The following is a 12,152-nucleotide window of genomic DNA, read 5'->3' as shown; positions in this document are numbered from 1 at the left end:
ACCCTCCTCTGGAGCGGTGTGACCTACATGTCGTCACCTCTCCAAGCCTTGGTCGCCTTAACTGCCAGTGCGGTAACACCAGCGGGGGCCTCACCAGGCTGCTGTGATTAACTGAGACCGTGCCTGGCAAGGCTTGGCCAGGGTCTAGCCCGATATGGGCTCCGCTGTGATGATGTGCTTTGTCATACAAATTGTCCAAGACCATCCAGCTGCTAAATAGAGAGAGCTAGGGCTTCACCCATGCTGCTCTGGCTCAAAGCTGACATTTGCACATCTCCGTCCGACCCGTTCAAGTCACAGGGCCCAGAGAGGGGCCTCACGTCCCTCCCTCCCCCAGCCAGAAGCTAATGCCACCCTGGGGCGGACCAAGCGTCCCCAGAGAAGCCACCACAGAGGAGCCTCCAGACACATCTCATCTCCCAGACTCACCTGGAGCCTCAGAGGCCTGCGGGCCCTCGGCGGGGCCCACACACCACTTCACAGAGTGGGGCTGTGGGATGGTGAAGGACAAGACCTTGGTGCCCTGGGGCATCGTCCCCGCGTGGATGCTGTGGCTGGGCCGGGGCGGGTCCGAGTACAGGTTCACCTGTCGGGGAGGGGAGGCCCAGTCAGGGGCGGGGCAAACCCACCCAGGAGGCCTCACCTTCATTCCTGCCGTCACTCAGGTGCTCAGTAAAGGTGGATAATAAATGTAAATAAATAAATATAAATAAATAAAAATGGACAATAAATACTGCCTTTCAGTGGAACCTATGGATGGGGGCCAAACACCGGGCTAAGGGCTTATACATCCTTCCCTTCTCTCTTTGTGGCAATCCTGAGAGGGAGGGACCACATGCTTATTTTACAAAAGAGGGAACTGAGACTCAGAGAGGCTGAGTTACTTACTCAACCTCTCCAACTGGGATTATAACCCTGCTCTGACTCCAAAGTCTATGGCTTTCCATATTAATAATCTTATTAATTTTTGTTGTGATTTATAATATAATCTAATCATATCGCAATCAATATAGTGTTTAACAGAGAGCAAGTATAGTCATTTTACAATAATATAATCATTATTATTTTTTATTAAAATCATTTCTAAGAATTACCGTTGCATGGATAATAAAGGCAACTAATAGCTGTTTCAATGAGTGCATAAACCAACAAGTGAAGGAGTTGTTTCTCAGTTGTAGCAGATCTCCATCATTTGAGGATGGATTTCCTACGGTAATCGTCCAGCGTGTGGGAGAGAGGTAGTCAGGCAGATGGCCAAGGAAGACCATCTGAGGTTAAAGACCTGAGTGCCAAATAGTGGTTTAAAGCAGGGGCTGGCAAACTATGGTTTGTTTTAATGAACATGGTTTCAGTGAACACAGCCACACTCGCTTGCTTATGTATTGTCTGTGGTTGCTTTCATGCTATAATGGCAGAAATGAATCGTTACCACAGAGAATGTACGGCCCACAGAGCTGAAAATAATCACTATCTGGCCTTCTAAACAGGAAGTCCGCTGATCCCTGGTTTTGTTGTATGAGCTCTGTAATGCCTGGGTTCACGTCGAGGCTCTGCTACTGGCTTTGAGTCCTAGAAGGGCTGACTGAGCTAACCTGTCTGTGCCCAAAGTGAGTGCTCAATGAACAGTAGCCATCACCCTCATATTTGTCATCATTGGTAGTATAATTATTACCATCACCATCACCACCATCACTATCAACTTCATCACCACCATCACTACCATTATCACCATCACCACCATCATCACCAACATCACCACCATCACCATCACCATCATCACCACCATCACCATCACATCATCACCATCATCACCATCATCACCATCACCATCACCACCACCATCACCATCATCATCATCACCACCATCATCATCACATCATCACCATCATCACCATCATCACCACCATCACCATCACATCATCACCATCATCACCATCACCATCACCACCATCATCACCATCATCACCACCATCACCATCACCATCACCACCATCATCACCATCACCATCATCACCATCACCATCACCATCACCACCATCATCACCATCATCACCACCATCACCATCACATCATCACCATCATCACCATCACCATCACCATCACCATCACCACCATCATCACCATCATCACCACCATCACCATCACTATCACCATCATCACTGCCATTCTTATTTACATGGCCCTCATGGAGGCAAGTCCCTAAAAAAGGTACTCTCCTGTGATGCCTCAGCGCCCCCTGGTCCTCGACATCAGGCAGTTTATCTTACTGCGCTCTGCTCCTCTAAGGTCAGGAGTGGACAGTTCAGGGTGGGCTCCCAGGCCTACAGACAGGCAGCCTCTCGCTGTTTAAGCTGCTCTTCACGTCCTGGCCATGGCAGAGAAATCTCCTCTAAAGTGAGGGACAATGGCCCAGCCATGGCTTGGCCCCTGCTGCCTCCCCCCTCTTCCAGGCCCAGCCCCTCTGAGAACAAAGCTGGATTTTAATAATCCCCTTGGCCATCTGCTCAAGCCCGCCTGGGGGGACTTGCCCCCCAGCACCCCTCTCCTCCCAGGGTGACCCAAATCTGGGGAAGGCCTGGCCCTCCTGCATGCTCCCCCTTCCCGACCCTGCCCATCCCCTAGCCTCAGGCCTGGCCCCCGCCCCACAAAGGCCCAGCCTGGGGGAGCAGCGGGAACAAGCAGTTCTTAGCACCTCTGTTTCCGCAGAGAGACCAACGGCCTGTGTGGGGGCCCGGGGAAGCGGGAGCTGGGGGTGAGTGTGGGCAATCGCTGAGCTGCTCAGGCCTGCCCCTCCCAACCTGGCTCCTGACACGGGCAGGACCTGACCCAGGGCCCCCCTTTAAACCAAGGCATCCCATGGTACTCCCTGAGGCTGGACTGGCTCCCTTGCGGGTGTTAAGCGTGAAGGGTGGATCAGCAAGGGTGGGAAGCAGTGGGTTAAATAACCGGACTATTCTCAGCACAGCTGGGTTTCTCACAGTCTTTAAAATGCTAATGGGCTTTATGAAAGGGGCGGGGAGTGGAGAGAAAAGGAAATGTTTCCTCAGCCACTCAGAACACACAAACCTCCCCAGCCCCTCTCCCCAGTCCTCTCCTCCCCCTCCCCCAGCCCCTCCCCCATCCTTGCAGCCCCACCCCGACCTCCACCAGGGGGCTTGCAGAACACACACTTCAGGAGTGACGGTTTTGTATCACGCCCCCTGATTCTCTCTGGGGTAACTCTGGTCTCAACCCCTCCAGATCCTCCTACAGCTGAGATGGGGGACAGCAGCTGGAGGGAGGTGGCCACAGGGCAGCAATGCAGGGCACTCCTATAAATTCTGATCAGAAGCTGGTCCCCGGGCAGTGACTACTGTCCAGCCCTAGCTCCCTGCCCCCACCCCGGACCAGATCCAGCAGTGCCCCCAGGCCAGGTCCTGGGACCCCCTGGTCAGCCTCCGAGCGGCAGAAACCAGGATCATCTAGTTCGGCTCGGTTAAACCTAAAACATAAATACATAAATAAACTCCTAAGCCTAAAAAGACAGTCGACTAGGAGGGGGCTTTGCAGCCAGACCATTGGGCTCAAACCGCAGCTTTAGCACCTGCTTGTCGAGTGATCTTGGGTGAATCCCTTAACCTCTGCGCCTCAGTTTCCCCAGCGGTAGATGACAGGACGGTGGTCAGTAAGCATCACTTATCACTATTGTTGTTACACTGTAACATCCTCATTCTGCCTTGTCTCTATGCCTCTGCCACATCTTGCCAGGGCCTGAACTGCGCTCACACAGGCACGGTGAAAAACAGTGCCCACTCTGGAATCAGGCAGAGTTTAATCCCCCACTTTTAATCTCTAACCGGCTGTGGAAAGGTTGTGCAAACCGCTCCATCTGGCCGAGCCTCACTTTCCTCTTGTGAAGAGGATCAAACGAGGTGACCCTGGCAGTGTGCTTGGCCTGAGGCCTGGCAGCTTTTTACTGCTCAGCAAATGCCAGTCTCCTTCCCCCCGGTCCCCACCTGTCGCTGCTCCTCTATTGCGGTGCCTGGCCTGTGTCTCCAGGATCACATCCCTGGCCTGGGGTCCAGGCCTCCCCCTGGGGGCTCTGAGCAGAGTGAGTGGCTCAGCTGGCTGCTGGGAAGGTCACTCTAGCCAGGTCAACCTCAGTTCAGTTCAGTCACTCAGTCATGTCTGACTCCTTGCGACCCCATGGACTGCAGCACATCAGGCCTCCCTGTCCTTCACCAACTCCCAGAGTTTACTCAAACTCATGTCCATTGAGCTGGTGATGCCATCCAACCATCTTGTCCTCTGTCGTCCCCTTCTCCTCCTGCCTTCAGTCTTTCCCAGCATCAGGGTCTTTTCAAAAGAGTCAGCTCTTTGCATCAGGTAGCCAAAGAATTGGAGTTTCATCTTCAGCACCAGTTCTTCCAGTGAATATTCAGGACTGATTTTCTTTAGGATGGACTGGCTGGATCTCCTTGCAGTCCAAGGGACTCTCAGCAGCTCAGCCGCAGCTCAGCCGCAGCTCAGCCTGCGGGGGCAGTGACACTTTTGCCTCTGTGAGCTGGCCTCCCTGGTGAGGGCTCTGAGCAGGAAGCCGTCCTGGGGTTTCCCGAGCCTGGACAGAGCTCTGGACACAGTGAGAGGCCTGGCTGGAAACTCAGCTCCACAAGCTCTGCAGACCCAGTGAGGCCCCTCCCCACTCAGGCTCCACGTCCTCCTCAGCACGCTGGGATGTGAGTCCCGCCTCTCCTGTCCCCAGGGCTGGGAGAGGATTGTTCTGCTTCCAGAAGAGTCAAGCTGACCTCTGCTCACCTTTCTCTTGAGGAGAATTTTCAGGCCAAAGAATCACTTTTTCTAGAATGCAAAAGCAGGTGAGCTAATGCTGCACCATTCCTGGCTTCTTCTGCCTTCCCTCTTCACACACTGGGGTCTGGGATACCAGCCGGGCTGGCGTGCCCACATGGTGAGTCCCCGCTGGGTCGGGGGAAATGTCCAGGAGATGCACATGGCTGTGATCCCATTGAGTCCCCCTGCTCATACATACTCTGTGCCTGGCACACATGGGCACCCAACGAACACCTTCATTTTAATACTATTAATATTCTCTAATTCTTAGATAAGCACTTCCAACACCTAGACTCATTCCCTTTAAAGAGTAAAGGAGGAAGGTAGGAAAGGAGGGAGAGAGAAGATATTCCCAGCCTCTGTTCTTGACCTTGACCTTTGGCAACACCTGCCCTTTTTTGGGTCCTGATTCTCCATCTATGAGACAGGGGACCTGATGACCAGATCCTTTCCCCTTGGACCTTCTAGGAGCCTATGACAATGTGGTTTCCCCAGAAGGGATGTCTCATCAAGCCCCCTCAGTGGTCCTCCAGCTCTCTCTTCTGCCCCTGAATCTGACTCAGAGAGCTGAAAGAAGCCTTAAGACATGGGGGGTGGGAGGGGGCAGCCCAGGGGCTCCCAAGAGGCCTGTTGTTGTTCAGTCCCTAAGTTGTGTCCAACTCTTTGCAACTCCATGGACTGCAGCACGCTAGGCTCCCCCTGTCCTCTATCTGCCGGAGTTTGCTCAAATTCATGTCCATTGAGTCAGTGAGGCTATCTAACCATCTCTCCTCTGTTGCCCCCTTCTCCTTTTGCCTTCAGTCTTTCTCAGCATCAGGGTCTTTTGCAATGAGTTGGCTCTTTGCCTCAGGTGGTCAAAATATTGGAACTTCAGCTTCATCATCAGTCCTTCCAATGAATATTCAGAATTGATTTCCTTTAGGATTGACCAGTTTTATCTCTGTGCAGTCCAAGGGACTCTCAAGAGTTTTTTCCAACACCACAGTTCAAAAGCATCAATTCTTCAGTGCTCAGCTTTCTTTATAGTCCAACTCTCACATCCACACATGACTACTGGAAAAACCATAGCTTTGACTATATGGACCTTTGTGGGCAAAATGATGTCTCTGCTTTTGAATACACTGTCTAGTTTGGTCATAGCTTTCCTTCCCAGGAGGAAGCATGTTTAACCCCCTTTTACAGTTGTGCCTAAGGAGGCCAGGATAGAAAGGATCTGCCTGTGTCAGGAGGATGTGGGGACGCAGGGGAAGTCTTGCTCCTAGAACAGGGCCTCTCCGCTTTCTCAACGTGGCGGCCTCGGCAACATGTCATGGAAGAAGAGTTGTTAGATGGTGGAAAGCAGCTTCCTGGCAGGGAGAGGGGTCTCGGAGCAGAATGGGGGCAGCCTGGGTAGGGGCCCTGAGAGAGCAGGCAAGTGAGAGGGAGGGTCTGCATCTCTGCACCCCAGCTCCCACCCCTCCTCCACTGCTGCCTGATGAGGCAAGAGGCCCGTAGGCGGAAGCAGGAAGCCAGGAGGGACTGTGACAAGTCCCACTTCCTGCCTCACCCCAGAAAAGGGGAAGGTCCCAAGTGCAGCATTCACAGCCTCCCCTAGACGGGGGGAGGACTGGGCAGGATTGGGGTGGGGGGGGCAGATATCCCCCTCCACACTCCCCTGTCCCACGCTAGACATTCAGAATGGGGGGAGAGGCTGTGGGTGAGAAGGCCGAGGGGAGTATCAGCCCCGGGGGTTGAGCAGAAATTCTGCACTACTCCCTTGGGGCTCAGAGAGTCCAAGTAACTTCCTTAAGGTCACAGAGCTAGTCAGTAATGGAGACAGGAGTTGCGGCCAGGTGGTCTTACTCCAGAGCTTATCTAGAAGGACAGCCTCTGGTGAAATTCCTGGGCACCCCAGATTCTAGGATTCGAGGACTCAGAGCTCATCAATAGCCTGGATAGGGCAGGTTGCCGCCCCAGGGTCACAGTGACCCCACAGTAGAACAAGGCAGGACCGCGTCCTCTAGCCTCAGGGTGTCTGGAGGCAGGAGGCCGTGGCTATGGAAAAGCATCATCTCGGGGGGCCGGGCCCAGCCCTCCACCCTACCCAGCCCAGTACCTTGGCCCCGAGGCGCAGCTGGTCGATGGTATTCTCGGCCTCGGCATACTTGGTGAGGAGCTTGTGGTAGTCCTCCTGTGGGAAGTGGGGCAACAAGGTCACACACCAGGCCTCTGACTGTGAGATTCCCTCCACCCCAGGAACCCCCTCCCCAAAGGGGGTCTCTGGGTGTCTCGGAGAGAAAGGGCTCAGTAGTGGCAGTTCAGCAGCCCCCTGCAATACAGACCCCATGGCCAAATTCTGGACGGTCGAAGGCCGCAGGACCACTCACCCACCAACCTGGCTATGGCCCTGACAGCAGCGATGGCCTCAGGGCCGGCTCACTGTGATGCATAATCCCGTCACAGAGAATCTCAGCTGCTTGGCTATCTATCTGAACTCCCTGCCTGCATGTGCCTTCCCCGTGGCTCTACTCCCAGGAGTTAAGTAATATGTGTTAGTAAGTATTTTTGAATGGCTGAGTGAATGAACCATCTAAGGGTCCATTGGTAGGAAAATAGAAGACTGGAAAATCACAGTTGCATTTACTCAGAGTTACTACTCGCCATAAACAAAACTGAAGTGCTTCTTAAAACAAGTCATTTCAGAGGAAAAGCAAAAAAACAAGTGTCACTGGTTGCCTTTGAAGGTGGCCAGGGAACTGATGCATTGTTCTGAAAACTAGTCAGTAGAAGGACAGAATCCAGCATTTCTCTTGTCTTTTCCATGTGAATGAGACCTTGGTAACCAAATAGTTAATGAAGGAAAGTTTTATTTTATAGAAGATTTCCAGCAAAAAAAAAAAAAAAAAAATGCAGGGGACTACCACTCTGTCACCCTCAATGAAAGCCTGGATCAAGGTAACGACCATCAGTAGTCATTAACATCATGAATGAGACCAGCAGGCAGTCAATGCCTCCTGAAGGCACCATCTATGATGGGCTCTTGGCCAAAAATCCCTACCCACATGGAACTATGATCGGGGTGGGCGGGGGGGGGGGGGGGGGAAACAAGCAAATGACTACAACCTGGAAACACCTCTAGTTCTAACTGGGCAAAACACAGGACAGAGAGGGTCAAGGAGACACATGAAAAGAGATCAGAGGGTGTATCATAAAACCCCAGAATGTGGGAGACTCTACAGGACAGAACTGGTTCCTTTAACAGATAAATTACACAGAAAAAAGAGATTTGGCAGAAAATGCAAAGAAGGGACTTCCCTGGCAGCCCAGTGGTTATGACTTTTTGTCTTCAAATGCAGGGGATTTGGGTTTGATCGCTGGCTAGGAAGTTAAGATCCCACATACCTCTCAGCCAAAAAAAAACCCAATAAAGACTTTAAAAATGGTCCTCATCAAAAAAAAAAAAAAAAGCAAAAAAGGCAGAAGGTGATGGTGAGAGACTTGAGGGCACAACAACCAATACCTATCTGAGCCGTGTTTGGATCCTGCTTCAAACAAACTGAAATAAACAAGCCATTTATGAGACAAAGAGGGAGATCTGAATACAACTAGACATTGGTTATTATTAAGGAATGGGCCTTAAGTTTTAGGTAGGCCGATGATTAAGAGAGATTCCTTATTGTTGGACACACACACTAAAATATTTGAGGGTAAAATCATCTGGTGCCTGAAATTTGCTTCAAAATACCCCAGGAGTAGCAGGTGAGAGGAGGAAGAGGTGAGGCCATTGATGAAAAAGGTAGATATGGTTGTATGATCAGGCTATGGGGGTTCATCATTGCTATTTTCTCTCTTGTATGTTTCGAATTTTTCTTTGCAAGACTTGAAAACAAACACAGCCTATCTTTATAGCATGAGTGCAATCACTGCTTTTTTTTTGAACAACGGGCTTGGGAGTATCTTCACTGTTGCGGGTACAACACTCCCATCATGATCAGGGGGCTCCTGGACAGGCCCCCCAGATCCCCCAGACCCCCTCATCCTATCCAGCCTCCAACCCACACCAGCAGGCACCTCGGGGTGGATGTGAGTCAGGCTTACCTGGAGCTGATGGACAAGCTTGGTGGCTTGCTCGGGTGTCTGAAATTCTTGGGGCACGCTGGTTATGGGGTGGGTAGGAGGTGGGTTCTTTCCGGGGCAGACATCTCCGCTGCTCAGAAGCACCTCCCGCACAATCTCGGCAGGAGACTTGAAGATCAGTGGCTTGGCAGGGCCTTCAGGCAGCCTGCTGTGGCTCCGGGCCTTGGGGGGGCGGTAGCTCTCATCTTTGGGGAACTTCACCCGGGGTCCCACCTTGGAGAAATCAGGGAGTGGGTAGTTCAGCCGCCCCCGGCCGTACTTGGGGGCATCAGAAGATAAGTGGCCAGCCAGAGTGGCTCCCGGTCTGGGGGGCAGCCTGTCCTGCCGAGCTGGCCTAGGTGAGGGATTGAGAGGGCTGATGGAGCCGGTGAATCGGGAAGGGAGAGGCTTAGGTGATATCCGTGTCTGCTTCCAGGACTGGTCCCCGGGCTGTCTCCTCCATCCATCTGCAGGACACTGGAGGCTCTGGGTGGGTGGTGCTGAGGATCCCTGGAATTCCGTGGGCGTTGCCAGAGCAACGTTTCCTTCAGTTCTGTCGTTTGGGTTGAGGAGGTGGTGGCTGGGGCTCTGGGCTGAAGTTTCTGCCAGGGCAATGGGCTGGGGGACATCAGTCTCTCCTTCCCAGGTAGAATCCAGGTTGTCACTGGAGTGGTTGAGGCTCACAGTCCCACTGCTCCAGGACCTGGGCGAACTGAAGTCAACAGTTGGGTTGACCTCAGAATGTTCTGGAAGTTTGTCTCCACTGGCTTGTTTGCTAGAAGCCACCCAGCCTGCAGACTGACCCCAGTCCAGAGCGGTGGGGCTGGTGTTCCCATGGCCCCCTGAGCTGAGATAGGTCTCATACCCCAACCTCGAGGAGCTCTCTCCAGCTTCCTGGACCTCAGGACCTTGCAGAGCCTCACTGGGCTCCTCTCTGGTCATGTCCATTTGAGGATCCTGCTGGGGGAGCCAACTGAGAGGCAAGTTGGAACTTTCTGGGCTGTCCTCATCCTCTTCTTCAGACTCTGGAAAGACACACCATGGCTTCGTTTACACTAGACCTGGACTCATTGAGTCCCACTAGGTCATCTCAACCCCTGGGCTTTCATTTTCTTAATATGGGATGACAGCAAGAAGCCCAGTAAATTCCCCCATATGGCCAAATACTTACCTAATACCTCTTCTGCTGGTCTCAAGTTCCTCCAACCTCAATCCTCAAACCTGGTTGTCCCCCTAGTGTTTCTGGTCTCAGCAAATGGAAACATCACCCCCATCCAACTGTACAAGACAGAAACCTGCAGGGTATCTTTGTCATTTCCCTCCCCCTAAACCCCACAATCCAACCTGTCACCTGCTCCTGTCCTGATTACCTTCTAGGGTGCTCTCAAACTCACTTACTGCCCTAAAGTCTAGAACCACCAGCTTTGCCCAAGCTGATATCCTCTCTTGCCTGGACCACTGTAGTAGCTACCTAATCATCTCATCCTCCATCTGAAAATTCACCAGTATCTTCCTATTGTTCCCAGGACAGAACTGAGCCTTTAACATGGGCCAAAGGTCGCTGTCTCCATCCCCCATTAGCTCTCTTGCTCCAGCTCTTTCCATGGTTCCCCTCAGTCTTTCCCTGGTCTAGCCATGCCACATCCTCTCCTGCCACAGGGTCTCTGTACATGCTGACCCCTCTGGTAGGGTCCTCTCTCCCTCTGTTTGCCTAGTTAACTCCTATGTATCCTTCACACATTAGCTCAACCTTGACCTCATCAAGGCAGTCTTCTCTAACCTTCCTAACTTAGGTCAAACTCTCCCTTTTATAGGCTTTCACATGACTGAATACTTCTACTTTGAAATACTTCTTACAGTGGAAGCTTTCTATTTATTTATATGATTGTTTCATTAATATTTTCTTCCCCCACTATACTGTAAGCTCCATGAGGACAAAGACACCCTTTGCTTTTATTTACTATTGTATTTGCAGAGGAAGTGCTCAATATTGATTGACAGAATAGAAAGAAGGAAAGAAGGAAGGATGAAAGAAGGAGGGATAAAAGACAATAATGCATGCCAAACTCCCCAAAAATGGATAGTTGTTGTAATTATTATACAGTAGGTGCTCAGGAAATATTCATTCATCCATCCTACTCACCCACCCTCCCACTCATCCATTTGTCATCCACTCATCCATTGATCCAACCATCCATCCTTCCAATCATCCATCCATCCACCTATCCACCCACTCACCCATCCATCATCCACTCACCTACCTATCCATTCCTTACCCATCCATTTACCCACTCATCTACCTATCCATCCATCCATTCACATATCCACTACCCACTCACCTATCAACCACTCACCCAATCATCCATTTATCCACCTATCTGCCTATCCACCCACCACCCATTCATCTCTCCATCCATCCATCCATCCATCCATCCATCCATCCATCCATCTATCCATCTATGCATCATTCATGAAGTCAATGTTTATTGAGCACTTACTCTCTCCTAGAACCCATGTCAGCCTCTGGCACAGATCCAGAGTTTCAGGAGATACAGTCTGGGTACCACCAATCACAGACTCTCTGCTCTGGCAGATGCACCTTTGCCATAATCCTTATGTCGCTCTTTGCTCCCCCATGCTCTTTCCTCTAGCCTGGGCACTTCTCTATCTTTCCACTCCTTAAAATCTCCTTTAGCAAGCCTCTCTTGTTTACAGCAGCACCCTTGAGAGAGGGTAAGAAACTTGCCCATGCAGTGGCTCAGAGCAGTTCTGGACTTAGAAGCAAGGTCCCAGCTATGAAGGCAAGTTAATCTCTGCTGATGGGGAACGTGCGGTGGGAGGAAGAAGTCGGACTTTGGAACCAGGCAGCCGTCGGTTCATTCCTGGCTTTTCTGATCCCTCACAGGGCACCATGAACAAGAAGTTGACCGCTGTGGCGATCTTTATCTGGAGGCTAATCTCTCCTACTGGCAGAAGGTGGTGAGTAAAGAAGCAGGCACGGTTTGCGCCCTGCCCAGCCCTGTGCCTGGGACACAGTAAGGATACAGGACATGGCAGCAGCTGTTACATCACAGCAGGGGTCACCACGTGACCTCAGGAACTTGCCATTCCCTGAGGACAGCTCAGAAATCCTGAGTGGGTAACTGTGGGCAAACCCCACTTTACACAGACCTGGCCTGAAAAACCTGAGGTCACTGCACAATCTGCTATCAGCCTGATGGCCTCTCTGA

The 12,152-nt window shown here is 51.7% G+C and overlaps 1 protein-coding gene across 8 annotated transcripts in view; it reads right to left on the bottom strand.

Moving 5' to 3' along the window:
* AKNA (AT-hook transcription factor) overlaps nucleotides 1-12,152 on the bottom strand; it is a 57,170-nt gene that overhangs the window by 27,406 nt on the left and 17,612 nt on the right. For 7 of the 8 annotated variants that reach the window (XM_070459238.1, XM_070459237.1, XM_020906687.2 and 4 more), the window contains 3 exons: nucleotides 8,905-9,947; nucleotides 6,923-6,997; nucleotides 430-586 (listed from right to left, as the gene is read on the bottom strand). In XM_070459238.1, the coding sequence (XP_070315339.1) occupies nucleotides 430-586; nucleotides 6,923-6,997; nucleotides 8,905-9,947 (1,275 nt within the window). Of the gene's footprint in view, nucleotides 1-429; nucleotides 587-6,922; nucleotides 6,998-8,904; nucleotides 9,948-10,093; nucleotides 10,237-12,152 lie in introns of those variants that run through there. The other variant, XM_020906686.2, reaches the window with a different exon arrangement.

The sequence above is a fragment of the Odocoileus virginianus genome, chromosome 31 (genome assembly GCF_023699985.2).
Source record: "Odocoileus virginianus isolate 20LAN1187 ecotype Illinois chromosome 31, Ovbor_1.2, whole genome shotgun sequence".
NCBI lineage: Eukaryota > Metazoa > Chordata > Mammalia > Artiodactyla > Cervidae > Odocoileus > Odocoileus virginianus.
The sequence above is the reverse complement of the archived record's forward strand: the minus strand, read 5'-3'. Positions and strand labels throughout refer to the sequence as shown.